The 14595-nt window shown below is 45.0% G+C and overlaps 2 protein-coding genes across 2 annotated transcripts; both read right to left on the bottom strand.

Moving 5' to 3' along the window:
- Positions 1-6471: 6471 nt before the first annotated feature.
- Positions 6472-7035, bottom strand: LOC140835288 (uncharacterized). The gene has a single exon (XM_073200776.1). The coding sequence runs from the start codon at positions 7033-7035 to the stop codon at positions 6472-6474; it is 564 nt and encodes a 187-aa protein (XP_073056877.1).
- A 736-nt stretch (positions 7036-7771) lies between these two features.
- Positions 7772-8746, bottom strand: LOC140835287 (uncharacterized). The gene is made up of 2 exons (XM_073200775.1): positions 8682-8746; positions 7772-8462 (listed from the first exon to the last, which is right to left on the bottom strand). Exons 1-2 carry the CDS (start codon positions 8744-8746, stop codon positions 7772-7774), a joined length of 756 nt encoding a protein of 251 aa, XP_073056876.1.
- Between the last annotated feature and the right edge of the window lie 5849 nt (positions 8747-14595).

The raw sequence follows: 14595 nt of genomic DNA, 5'->3' as shown, positions 1-14595 counted from the left end.
GTTACTAGTAATAATAAAGTTTGGGTTTGAAATAAATCAACCATTCGCTCTGATACCATTTTCAAAAGCGCGGATGATCAATTAAAATCAATAGATAATAAGGGGTATTTTTGTTTTTTTAAACTTATAGGGAGTTTAAACAAAGGTTTTTAGGTATAGGGAGTTGGAATAAATTTGAGTTGGGTGTTAGAGATTTATTTACAATTTACCCTTAAAAATATGCATAACACGTAATATTTTTTTGGAAAAATCAGAAACGTGAAATTCCATCTTAACCATCAAATAAATTATAAGCAACATGACTGATGCAACTCGAGCAAAATGGACGAGTCGGGTCGGGAACTCTGCCAGGTTTGCTATCAAAATGTTGAAAGAAATATGAGTTGTAAATTTGGCTTGAATCTTGTGACTCCTCGAGTGATTTAAGAGACCTGCGAACAAGAAGACAACCACGTGAATGGGCGTCAGAGGGATGTCCGGCGTGACCACTCCGATGCTTAAGTCAGCAGGGTACTCAAGAAATAAAACCAATGTGGCCAAGTAATGGCTGTGTGATTGGTGTGGTAGATGGAGAGTAAATGAGAGTATTAAATGTGTGAGTTAATATCTGAATAGAGAATAAATACAAGTAAAGAACCTGGTATTTATAGTAGAGGATGCAATGATGACCTCATTTTTTGTGTTAGAGCATTAATTGTAATAGGGTGGCTGATTACACCCTATTGTTCTGACATGTCAAATCTTATACTAGTCACATCTAGCCCACCTTATTTTGTCAACCATTTATGTTACTTGTCAGAGGTAGGTCGGCTCTACATATTCTATCGAGTCGGCGCCATTAAATGCTTCACTCATACCAAGGTGACTAGGGTAGAACGCTTCTCGGGGATTTATATAGGAGCCCGGGCATTTCATGTCCCGGGGAAGTCATGTTCCAGGTGATTCAATGGCCCGGCCTATTGACTGACTGCCCACTTCATGATTTCATTTAGTCGTACCCTCCTCGTCCCGGGCAGTTCCATGATTTGGGGTGTTAATCCATCTCGTCATTTTACCGGTCCGAGATCATTCTATCCTGACTCGGGCACCATCCATGGATATGCTCCATGGCTCGGGAAGTCCCAGGACCTATCCATGACCCGGGACATCCCGGGGTATCATCACTCCCTCCTTAATTAGTCGGGCTAGAGTCCACTCTCTGTCCCGATTGGTCTCATGTGTCCGGTCAGGAAAATCGCCCTACCGCTTGGTCTTTGCTAGGCTGGTTGTAGTGTATGACACGTGGATATTGCTGACGTGAGCCCTATACTTCAAACTTATCCGAAACGTTTTGTACTCCAGAGGATATTCGTTATGATATCTCGATATCTGTGAACGTCTTTTTGGCTACCTAGCACAACTTCCGATATACATCATAACCATTCATGCATTTCAAGATCAACAGCTGTGATCAACTCCTTCCTCCTATATATAGAAACCTACCTATTTGTCAATCATATTAGCAAATTATTATCCAAGCAGTATAATGGCAGGTGCGAGTAGTTCACAGACTCTTGATCTGGCGGAAGAGTTCATGCATGCAGCTTTTGAGAAGCGAAAGACTGAAATGGAAGATGAAGTCTTCCACAAGATCCTTCGCTACTTGGAGGAACTGCAGGGAATGTAGTTTCTCTACGAATGCGGAGAGGCTATCACTCCTCGACTGCTGGCAAAACTGGAGAAGTATCGGGAAAGTTTGCACGTTGCCGGGACAGTGAACCTTTTTGAGGATGACTATGTCTACCAGCTGATGCTTCACAAGGAGAGGAATATTTTGACGGACATCACCGACTCCGATAGATTCCACGAGACTTCCACTGGAGAAGTGAAAAAATGGATAACCATGTGATTGTTTTTTGTAGAGGAGGAGTATTTCGATGTAATCCGCAAAAATTCTCTTAAATAAATAACATGCTTATCTAATTTCTCTGTTTTTTACTTCACTGCAAGAATTTTAATTTCATCAGTTATATATATCATGAACTGAACAGAATGACATAAGATGAACTGATACCAGTCGAAGATAAGTAATCGGATAAATGACAAATAGAAATGCCGAGATCCCATATATTCCGAGCTTAGAATAAGCTGCCCGGGCCCCATATCTCCCGGGCTTAGAATAATATTCCGGGGCCTCATATCTCCCGAGCTTAGAATAAGATGCCCGGGCCCCATATCTCCCGGGCTTAGACGTTTTGCCGGTTAGCACTCTCGGGTAGTCCACAGGGTGTCACTATGACGCATGCTTTAGCATTTATATTGCCGAAAACTGTTTCATATTTCGATAAGTCTGATGCATTAATATTTGTGCACGTCGTTTCGTCTGTTCGGCTCAACTTCCAACAATTCATCCTGAACTTTTATGTGTTTATAGATCAACGACTGCGATTGGCTCCCTTCTCCTGAATAAATGAGAAGGCGTTTCGCCTGGTTTGAGACCTTTCGACTTCTTCAATATTAAATGCCACTTTTCTATAAATAAGATGGTAGAAACAAAATGTGAGTATCAGTTCAATATGTCGAGTTCGAGTGATACCAGTGCTTGCAGTGGTACGCCTGCTCAAGCATCAGGCGGAATACGTCCTCATATAGAGGATTTGAAGAGGACTATCGAAGAATATATCTGGGTAAAAGTCATGTCTACGTGGTATAAGGTTCAAGATATCAATAACATGCACCAGAAAGGTTTGGCCCTTACTCGTGCACAAAGAGCAGTGGCGAGGAAATATAGGCGAGAGCTTGGAGTAGCTTGAGTTGCAGATCTAGCCACCGACCAAGTTTTGTCGCATGCGATGCTGAACAAGATCTCAACCGCCGAGTCCTTCACCAATCTTCGCATTCAGGAATTGATGGATTGGATAACTGAGTGGCAAGATTATGTAGCTTCGAGAATAGCGGATATTGTACGACATCGACAATTTCCTTAATAAAATTTCAATTATCGTATCTTGTTTCTTTAATCTTCTGCAAATGAATCAATGCAAACTGGATAATATATAATCAATAAGTGAAATTGACATGCTAGGACTTAATGTCTCTTGAGCTTAAAATAAAGTGCCGGGGCCTCGTGTCTCCCGGACTTATAAATAAAGTGTCGGGATCTCGCACCACCCGAGCTTATAAATAAAGTGTCGGGGCCACGTGTCTCCCGGGCTTATAGATAAAATTCCGGGCTCTCGCACCACCCGGGCTTATAGTACTTTGTCGTTTGGTTTCCCCGGGCATTTAATGCGATGTCAGAATGATGTGTCCCCTACTAACAAGTTGTCAGAATCTGTACGTATTCCGAGCAGATAAATGATCATGACGCCTCGATTTATGCACCGGTCTTTTCAAATATCCCGCCTAATCATGCCGCTCAATTTCCGAGGTTGTTCTGGCTCGTTCGATTTGTTTTAGATCAACGGTGTAGATCACCTCTCTCCCCTATATATAGTAGATGACCGATTTTCCAAAAATCACTTGCAAATTCAAACTTGTAGCGAAGCTCTGCCAAATTCCTCTCTCGAGCTTTTCCGTCGCGTAGATCTTATTCCAGCGACCTTTCCGTTCATCGGCTACCGGTCATCATCTTCGTTTCTTCCTAGTAAGTCTCTTCTCCCTTCTTAACTTCCATAGCCATGTCAAACTCCACATCCTCTACTTCTGGCAAAAATGCCAGGGGTCGGTCAAAAGATAATTCCCCGACTCCTTCCGAGCAATCTGCTCATATTCTCATAGGTATTCCTATTTCCCGTTCCCGACCGCTCCAAAAATCCAAAGCTTCTTCTTCCCGACCCTCTGGCACTCAGGGCAAGGGGAAAGACCAGGTAGCAGGGCCCTTGTGGTTCTCTACTGTGAATTCTACCCTTCGCCCGGGTAGTATAGAGGAAATAAGGTCCTTAAGATCCATCCCCCCACCTATAAAGTACTAATTCCTAAACCTAGTGACCACCCGCACACCCTTCCTCCTGGCTACCACACCTTTTTTATTGAACAACTTAAAAGTGGGCTCCGATTTCCCATTCATCATTTCTTTGAAGGGGTGGCCCTGTTTTTTGATCTTCCCCTTAACCATCTCCATCCAAATGCTTTTCGCATTATGGCTGCTACTTTTGTTTTGTTTCGCATGAAACTTATGCCTATTAACTCCTCCATTTTCCATTATTTTTATTCTTGTCGGTTTAATGACGAGGTCTTTTCTTTCATGGCCTGAATGCATTACCGGTTTTTAACTGACATCCCTTCCTTTTTGAAGGGGTGGAAGATGAAATTTTATTTCTTCAGTTCCCAACTCCGGCAACCTGTGCTTTGGGCTTTCTGTCTTCTATGCCCACACAGCCTGAACTTCCCCGGGACTTTAAACTCCTCCCCTTTTACCCAAGCTTGGGATGTTCTGGAGAAACAATCTTACTTATCCTCAGTGCTGATTGGAGGGGGGAGGGGGTAATCTAATTCATTACGAGATCGGGTCCCGGCCTGAAGACCCTGTAGATCGGATAATAGATGAATTTGGTCAAGCTGGTCCTCAGGCCGGTAAATAACTTCCCAACTTCCAACTCTTAAATTCAAAATTTGTTATTTTTCTAATCTACGAGTTCCCAATGCAGAAGGAGAAATGATTAAGGCTAGCCTTCAAGAAGCTGCTGCAAAAAGGAAAGCCGAGCAGAAGAAGATCCGAGCTGAGAAGAGGGCCCGGGAAATGCAAGAGGAAGCGGAACGCCAAGCCAGGGAGGCGGCTGAGGCCCGGGAAGCTGAAGAGCGTCGGGTTGAAGCAGAAGATAAAGCTAGGGAGGAAACTGCCCCTCCTCAGGAGGAATCCACCTCCAAGGCTGCAGAGGAGGACCCGGCTCCTCTAAATCAGCGAAAGAGAAAGGCCACCAAGGAGCCGGTCGCGAAAGCAGTGGTGGTGGTAGAGGATGAGGCCGAGGAGATCGCCCGATCTCCTCCTATGACTGGTTCTTCTGCCGGTCCCTCCGGGGGAAGGCCCTGGATCCTCCCCAACATCTTTGGGGATGATATCAGCTCGGATCTTATCAAAATGATCCGAGGCCTTCTGCGCCCTGACGAGGTGGCACACCTCCAGGGAGTTCATCCCAATATGCTGCTCTGCGAATGACTGTCTCGGACCTTCTCTGTAAGTTCATAAAATTACACTCTTTTACATTACCTTCTCTGACCTTTTCTATGTTTTCAGAGCTTGCAGATGCTCATGCATTCCTACGAGCGACTGGCTCAAGCAGCAAAGGGGGCCAATGATCAGGCTACTTCGGCCCGGGAGATGCATGCTAAACTCCAAGAGGAGGTGGGTCGTTTGAATGAGCTTCATGAGCATGTGCTGGCTCGGGAGAGGGCTGTCTGGGAGCAGCAAATGAATCTGGTCCGGGCGGAACTTGCTGAGGCCCGAGCAGAGACATAGGCGGCAAAGGAAGAAGCAGAGTCCTCCCGAGTCCGAGCCGAGGACTTCCAGGCTGCTGTGACCCTCATCAAGACTGCTCAGGATGAGCAAATGGCCAACTGTTTGAAGTCCCCGGAGTTTAAGAAGATGGTGGCTGATAAAGCCTTCCTTTATTTTGAACAGGGCTTCAACAAGTGCCTCGAGCAGTTCGAAGAGGCAGGCCTTGTTCCGACTGACCGGGAGGACTTCCCTGACTTGGAGAAGGCTGCTGCATCTCTCCCGGAAGAAGAGGAGGAGGACCAAGGCCGAGATCCCAAGTAGATTAGGACTTGTGTGGTTTTTTATTTTGTTTCCCGGGCTTCCGGGCTCCTTGTAAATATTTTCCCTTTCAATGAAATGTTCTCTTTCAATGAAATGTTCCCTTTTTCTCGCATTTGATAGTTACTTCAAAATATTGACTTGCATTCTGTAATAACTTTGTGGATTTTATCAATTATTACTCAATCTACCTTCACAAAACATAGACCCGTGGGTTCAATAGGAAATTAGTCTTGACAGGTAATCAGGATGTAAGTCATTGGAATGGTTCTTGGGCTGGGTAGACGACCAAGGTATGGGTCCCCGGGCCAAGGTACGGGTCCTTGGGCTTAATGGACAACCAGGGTGCGGGTCTCTGGGCCAGGGTACGGGTCCCTGTACTTAGGATATAACCGGGGTATGGGTCCTCCGGGCCAAGGTACGGGTCCTCCGGCTTAATGGACAACCAGGATGCGGGTCACTCGGCCAGGGTACGAGTCCCTGGGCTTTGTAGAGAACCAGGGTGCGGGTCTCTGGGCCAAGGTACGGGTCCTTGGGCTTAATGGACAACCAGGGTGCGGGTCCTTGGTCCAGGGTACGGGTCCCTGGGCTTTGTAGATAACCATGGTGCGGGTCCCTGGGCCAGGGTACGGGTCACCGGGCTTAGTAGACATTTCCTTGAACAATTTCTTTATTTGATGAAGAAACAATAGATACACGTGCTTTTAAACATAATACTTCTTTAAATGAAAAGCATTTCATGGCCTCTTAAGAACGTGTCCTTGAGAATCTTCGAGATAATAAGCTGCACCCGAGCTGACCCTTCGAACTATTTTGAAGGGTCCTTCCCACCTTGCTTCTAATTTTCCCACGTCACCTACTGGCTTGATTTTTTTCATAACCAAGTCTCCCACCTGAAAATCTCGTAATCGAACATGCCTGTTGTAGGACTTTATTACCCGATTGCGATAAGCCTCCATTCGAATGGCTGCCCGGTCTCTCCTTTCTTCAACTAGATCAAGTTCAATGGCCCGGGCCTGATCGTTGTTGCTTGGATAAGATTCTATCCGAGTAGAAGGTTGCCCAATCTCCACAGGTAGGACTGCTTCTGAACCATATACAAGACTGTAAGGTGTTTCTTGGGTAGATGATCGTGGTGTAGTTCGATACGCCCATAATACACTCGGTAGCTCTTCCACCCAGTCCTTACCCTTTCCATGAAGCCGGGCCTTTAATGCTTGCACAATGATCCGATTAGTCACTTCATTCTGGCCATTGGCTTGAGGATAGGCTACTGAGGTGAAGGATTGAGCGATCTTCATTTCTTGGCACCACGACGTGATTTTATTCCCTTGGAATCGCCTTCCATTATCTGAAATTAATTTTCTCGGGATACCTTATCTGCAAACAATATTCTTCCAAAGAAATTTCATGACTTCATCCTCAGTCATCTTTGCCAATGGCTCAGCCTCTACCCACTTGGAGAAATAATCCACAGCAACAAGAAGGAATTTTTTCTGTGCTCGGGCTATGGGGAAAGGACCCAGAATATCCAAACCCCATTGGTCAAAAGGGCATGATGCGGAGATTGGTTGCATACTTATAGCTGGACGATGATGGAAATTAGAATGGTGCTGACAACCTTGGCATCTTTGAACAAGTCGGGCAACATCTTGATTTATTCGGGGCCACCAGAACCCGGCCAATATAGTTTTTCGGGATAGGGCAGTTCCGCCGAGGTGTTCTCCACAACATCCTTCATGTATTTCCCAGAGGACGTACTCTACCTCACCTTCTGATAAGCACTCTAGTAATGGGCCTTGATAGAATCGCCTGTCCAACACATTATTCAAAAAGACGAACCTGGGCGCTTGTTTTTTATTTTTGCAGCCTGGGCCCGATCTTTTGGGAGCTTTTCATGGACTATGTATTCAACGATAGGCGTCAACCATGAGCTTTTCTGGACCGGGGGTACTTCTTCATCAATAGAGAGCACCAGCCGGGTAAAACATAGAATTTCCCGGGTGCTTATATCTGTCATGGAGGCAGCCAATTTGGCTAGGTATCAGCTTCTGCATTTTTCTTCCGGGGAATTTGTTCGATACTCCAGTCGGTCAGATACGCTGCTCGGGCCGTGATGAGCCCTAAATATTTGAGCATTTTTTCGTTCTTGGCCTCATATGTTCCATTGATATGCTGCGTGACCCACTGAGAGTCGGAATAAACAATGACCCAGGAAGCACCGACTTCGTGGGCAGCTTGAAACCCTGCCAACACAGCCTTGTACTCGGTTTCGTTATTGGTGACCCTGGAATCAATTCTCAAGGCCAGCTTGATTTTCTCTTCTGATGGGGCAATTAGGACCACCCCCACTCCACACCCTGATAGGTTTGATGCGCCATCAACAAACACCCTCCATACCTCTTCTTCGACCGGTTGGATCATTTCTGTCAAGAAGTCTGTTAATGCTTTGGCTTTTATAGCAGCTCGTGGTTTGTCTTCAATGTCATACTCCCTGAGCTCCACAGTCCATTTAACCATTCTTCCGGAGACTTCGGCATGGGTCATGATCCTCCCGAGGGGAGAATTGGTGAGGACAACGATGGGATGTGAGAGAAAATAGGGCCTCAGTTTCCGAGCCGTCATCACCAGGGCCAATGCTATTTTTTCCACCTCGCCGTATTTTAATTCTGCTCCTCGAAGGGCATGACTGACATAATATATTGGTTTCTGATCGGCTTCTTCTTCCCTGATAAGCACAGAACTAACAGGAAATTCCGTGGCGGAGAGATAGACCTATAATTTTTCCCCGGGCTCGAGCTTGGCCAAGATAGGCAATTCAGCCAGATGTTTCTTCAAGTCTTGAAAAGCTTGCTCACATTTGTCGTCCCAACCAAATTTATGCGCTTTTCTTAGGACTTGGAAGAATGGATAACTCCGATGGGCAGATCGGGAAATGAAATGTGACAGGACAGCAATCCTCCCGTTTAGTTTCTGTACATTTCGGACAGATTGAGGAGAAGGCATGTCCATTATTGCTTTGATTTTCTCAGGGTTGACTTCGATTCACCTGTCAGTTACCAAGAAACCCAAAAATTTACCGCTCCTGACCCCGAACACACACTTGCCCGGGTTGAGCTTTATTCCATATTGTTTCAAAGTGGTGAAATTTTCAGCTAGATCATCAATAAAGTGTGAGACTTCCCTGGTTTTGATTAGAATGTCGTCCACATACACCTCAATGTTCCGACCTATTTGCTTTTGGAAGACAAGATTCATCAAGCGCTGGTACGTAGCTCCCGCATTCTTCAAGCCAAAAGGCATAACAACATAGCAGAAGGTGCCCCCGGAGGTGACAAAACTGGCTTTATCTTGATCTTCCAGAGCCAAAGGGATTTGGTGATACCCCTGATATGCATCCAGAAAGCTTAATAACTCGCATCCAGAAGTGGAATCTACCAGCTGATCAATCTGGGGGGAGTGGATAACAATCTTTGGGGCAAGCTTTATTCAGGTCTCTGAAATCAACACACATCCTCCACTTCCCAGTGGATTTTGGGACGAGGACCACTTTTGATAGCCAGGTAGGGAACTGGACTTCTCTGATATGCCCGGCCCTCAGCAACTCTCCCACTTGCTCTTCAATTACCTTATCTTTTTCAGGGCCAAAATGCCTCTTCTTTTGCTTCACGAGCCGGGATCCCGGGAGGATGTTCAATTTATGTTCGGCCACTTGGGGCGAGATCCCGGCCAACTCCTGTTGAGACCAGGCGAAAACACTAATGTTAGTTTTTAAACATTGTAAGAGATTTACCCGGGTGGACGTGCTGGTGTCTCGGGCCACCCGGACGTGCTTTTCTAGCTCAATTTCCACCACTTCTTCCTCTTCCTCAACAACAAAGTGCACTTCTCTCTCCTTGGCCCCTTCTTGACATTCTTTCTCTTTCCCTTCCCTCATTACCTTCTTTTGATATACCCGGACTGTCTCCCCATAACACCTCCGAGAAGAGGGCTGATCTCCCTTAACTTCCCCAACCTGTCCTCGCACTGGGAATTTGATTTTCTGGTGATAAGTGGCGGCCACGGCTCTCATCTCATTCATGGCCGACCTTCCCAATATGATATTGTACGAGGATGGGGCATCCACCACTGTAAAAACAGTCATCACAGTATTCCTCAGGTCTCCAGTGCCCAGGGTCAGGGGTAGAGTGATTTCCCCCTCAGGGTACACAGCATGTCCAGCAAAACCAAACAAGACAGCCGTAACCGCCTCGAATTGATACTTGTGTAAATCCATTTGGACCAGGGCTTCCTTAAATATGACATTGACAGAGCTGCCATTGTCAACAAATACCCTCAATACATCATAGTTAGCCACTCGGGCCTGAATGATCAGAGCGTCATTGTGGGGTAGACTAACTCCTCTGAGGTCCTCTGGTCCAAAGCTTATGATTGGCTCTTCTCTCCTCCTCCCATCGATCTCTAAGCATTCCCTCTTGCTTCTGGCTTTTCGGGCCCGGTTGGAATCGCCATCGGTGGAAACCCCCCCCCCCCCCCCTCGAAATCATTTTAATTACTCCTCGGCTTGGGGAAGGGTCCTTCATCTCTGCTGATCTGCCCCTTTCTTCCCGATAATTCGCTTCCCCCCTTCTGCTTCCGCTCGGGGTGTTTGTTGACATTAGAGGAATATTTGGTCCGGGACGTCTAGACAATCAAGGTGGCTGTCTAGACTTATCTTGAGGGGGATGGGATGCTGGCATAGGACGTTTACAGAATTCTTTCCTCAGGGTCCGCCATTCATTAGTGTTGTGAGAACACTCTTTATGAAGGGTGCAGTACCCTCTCTGCTGTGGCCTTGATGCCCTCGCCACTGGACTGGGAAGCGGGGCTACGTCCGAGCTGCATTTTGAATCTCTCGGTCCCGGGAAATTTGATCGAGCAAAACTTGCACTGTGGAATCCTTAATAAAATATGGTTTTGTATGCTCAAAAATTAATCGCAAGTGCACAATGTCAGGTAATAGTACAATGTACGTAAGTACGGGTATCGTTCCACTGAAGACTGTATTTAACAATTATTATTTTCAGTTATTAAATCCTTAGCAACAGAAGTTGATTGGTTGATTATTACTATTGTGATCAAATAAACATGCAAATAAAATTATTCAGGAATTAAAGAATGAAATAGAATATCTAAAATGATGGATTTAAACTTCAAAGAGAAATGAATTTGTTGGGAATATCGGTTCATCTACCCCTTGTTAATTAATTAATTCGTTCGATATTGATTTTATGCTTCCAATAGGATTTCCTATTCAATGGAACACACACTCTCGAGCTATACCAAACTAATTCTACTCAATGAAGTAATTAAATATCTTTAATTATTTATCAAGAGTGAATTGCATGTCGATTTATGAAATCCCCTAGTTTTCGACCCTTAGGACTATGACTATCGGCGCGTATCCAATTTCATATATCTATGTAAATTATAGATCCACGGATTATACTATCGTTCCTATCACAAGTTATTTTCTCGAACTCACTCGCAATATAAAAACGTTGTCAAAGTTAGCTACGCTCTAACAACACGATAAAATAGTAGTATAAACAAGAATAACGCAACAATCAAAATATAAATTAATTCAAATCAACATTCGGGGTAGGATCATCTTAAATCCCAACAAATAATAAAAGTTTAGCTACTCGAGTTCATATTAAAACTAAACAAAACAAAGTTTAAAGAATAGAAACTAGATCAGAAATACTCGGCGTGACGAAAATCGCAAAGACGACGGCCGAAAATCTTCAAATCTTCAACTTCTGACGCGAAAAATCTCCAAGGCTTGTGGCGGCTCTGAAATTATGTCTGAGTGTCCCTTTTCCGTCCAAAAATCCTCCCCATATCCTCCCCTTTCTTCAACTAAGGTAAGGAATCGGCAAATATATTTTTCCAAAAATAGGTGGCGCTCGGGCGGTAGAATATAACCGCTCGAGCGCCACATCTTCTGTAATCTTGCTTGGGATGTGCGGCAGTCGCGCTCGGGCGGTATAAAATTACCGCCCGAGCGCCGAGTCTTCGGTAAGTTGGCTCTTCAGAAGATAAATCCCGAGCCCGGGCGGTAGAAAATTATCACCCCAGCGCCACATGTTCTGGACATCACCTTTGGCATTCAACTCTCGCGCCCGGGCGGTAGTTTTCTACCGCTTGGGCGCCATATTTTCTGCTCATTTTCTTCTTCGATTGCAGACTTCGCTCCAATTTCGGTTTCCGGTCGTTTTACCTGCAAATTTTTCACGCAAAAGTAAGAAACGATCAAATGCATCTGCTTACTCTAAAACGAACAAAAATGTAAATGCAATGGACGCATGCACAATGCAAACACACGCATACTAAGCATTAAAACACGTAAAAACTACGCCTATCAACCCCCTCATACTAACATTTTGCTTGCTCTCAAGCAAAATAGGTTACAGACTACAACTCAACATGCAACAAACACAAAGTGAAGAGTATTAAACTAACTAAACTGATGGTGAAGTAGCAAACTGGCATCTCATGCCTCAGCGGGTTTTTGAACCACATCCACTTAGTAAAATGACAACATACATTACTACCCCTTTTCAGAACATCACAACAAAACTGTATTTTTCCAAAAGGTGTGGTCGTGTGTGCTGTGGATCTTTCTAGCTTGTGTTTCAAACAGTTTTATTCGCAAATCATGCGGGTTGCCGAATCAACCAGTCAACGCAAGTTTCTCTTTTCTGAGTCATGTTTCTATTTGGGACCAACCAGTAAACACATACAGTGGTAGAGTTTCATAGCTGAACAATAAAATGTAGGGAGTCAATTGCCAACGTGCTCAAGTGGTTTAGAAAGATGGGGAGTACATAGATCATTTTCACTATGCACTTGTCAGAAATTTTCTCTGACATTCCTCAACGCCTTACATCTCCATCTTTTTTAGCCTTGGGATAGGATTCCATCCCTTTTTAGCTCTCCCTCACCTTACATCCCTTTTATTATTTCATTTTTTTTTGTGCATAGTTTTCTCATGTGTACTCCCTAGGCTTTGGATATAGGGTATTTTTATTTATTTGGCCTAGGGATGGATTTTTAGGTCTTATGCACGATTGGATGAAGGATATTTGAGGAATACATTTGATTTTCTACTTGAGTTTATGCTACTGGTTAGTCACTCATTTCAACAGATTTTCATTCAAGTTCCACTCGCATCTAATGTTTCTTTAGTTCCCCTCACAGATTATTTTGAACTTAACTATCATCGACAACACTATTAAAATCCACTATGTGTGCATAAAAAAAATTCAATACATCGGGGGATTCATAACGAGTGATAAGACTAAGCAACATGCAGTTCAATTAGCCCAAAATCATCACTGGCTACCAATTTACTAATTTCACCATCAACTGACACTCATGCAAGACAAATACGAAAGATAACAAATACGAAAACGACCCCCTCATATTGAAGGTGTGCAATGTCCCCATTGCACAAAAGACGAAGAACACAAATGCAAACATGAATGCAAACACAGCAACAAATGCAAAATAAATGATTGAACGAACAATAATCCGAAAACAAAATTATGCAGTAGACAAAATAAAAGAAAAGAAAGGGGAAACAGTAAACTCCCCTAATCAAAGCTCATCCTCATCGTGTTCTGGTGGTGGCACTCCTGTGGCATCCCCTTGCGGAAGGTAGTCATACTGAAACTGGTAGGGAGGAACAAACAGCGGAAGTGGCGGTATGGCCCCTGGATCTACGCCCCCGTGGAGGAGCATAGTGCGCATCATGGAGTCGAGGTGGGCAAGATGGGTCGCCACATTTGCGTTGACCTGCTCCTGATGAGCTATGAAGGCAAGGCTCTCGTCCATTTTTTCATTTTGGGTGCGCCTGCGGGGCTGTGGGCGACGGCTGGCGGCGCTTGATCCACCTGCCTCCTCCTCCTGAGTGGGGAGGTCGACGTGTCTTTTTCCCATCTTCCGCTTTAAGTCATCTACACAAATAGCCTTCATCGGCTGCAACCAATCTTCATCCTCACGGAAGACAACTCCCGCCCTCGCACACAATTCAGAGATGATGGTGGGGAAAAAGAGACCGACATGACTATTGTGGGCACTCAATATTATTTGAGAATTTATCAGCTTGCCTACATTTATGTTGTATCCAGCTGTCAAAGCATACAGGAGCACCGCCCGCTATTTTTGCACCTCGCTCTTATGCGAGACAGGCATCATCCGTGGGGCCACAAATAGGTACCAAAGGGCAATTTCCGATTTCAAATACTTCTCAACGAAACAGCTCGGCGGTCCGCCCAACGGTTTCCACATTGCGCCCTGGTGGCACAGCTCTGCGAGGATTGTATCATAATCAGAGTCGGTGCCCAATGCCTCAAATTGAGAGTCATCAACTTCCGCTGTTTCTAATAGTGCATTGATCGTAACAGAGTCACACAGAACTAGTTGACCCCTAACAAAGACCCTACCATCTTTCCCTGCTGCCGCATTCGCATAGAATTCTCTAACAACTGAAACTACCGCCGCCTTGGGTTGAGTCCCAAATTGTTCCCATCCACGCCGGCCCAAATCCACAAGAGGCCCTAGATATCTGTCCTAAAATTGTCTACGAAATCCCCTCTCGGTTATAGGGTTTCTGTGAATCTTAGCATGATCGTATCTAGCCCTAGCCGCCTCACTCACAAACCGATGTCTATCAAAGGATGAAGATGAAGAGGAGGAACCGGGATTACCTCGTTGTTTCTTGGGAGCCATGGTAGTGGTGACGGAGATAGTGGGTGACCGGAGAGGGTTATTCTTGCTTCCTAAGGAGGGTTGTGCCTTGTTGCCGGAAAATGGAG

This window comes from Primulina eburnea, chromosome 6 (genome assembly GCF_022965805.1).
Source record: "Primulina eburnea isolate SZY01 chromosome 6, ASM2296580v1, whole genome shotgun sequence".
NCBI classification, from domain to species: Eukaryota; Viridiplantae; Streptophyta; class Magnoliopsida; order Lamiales; family Gesneriaceae; genus Primulina; species Primulina eburnea.
Note: the sequence above shows the minus strand (reverse complement) of the source record. Positions and strands in the feature narration are given on the sequence as shown.

Coding starts and splice junctions, on each gene's coding strand:
- LOC140835287 (XM_073200775.1), bottom strand. CDS start 8,746: ATGGACATGCCTTCTCCTCAATCTGTCCGAAATGTACAGAAACTAAAC. Junction 8,463..8,681: donor AACGGGAGGATTGCTGTCCT/GTCACATTTCAT, acceptor TGTGCTTATCAG/GGAAGAAGAAGCCGATCAGA.
- LOC140835288 (XM_073200776.1), bottom strand. CDS start 7,035: ATGAAGATCGCTCAATCCTTCACCTCAGTAGCCTATCCTCAAGCCAAT.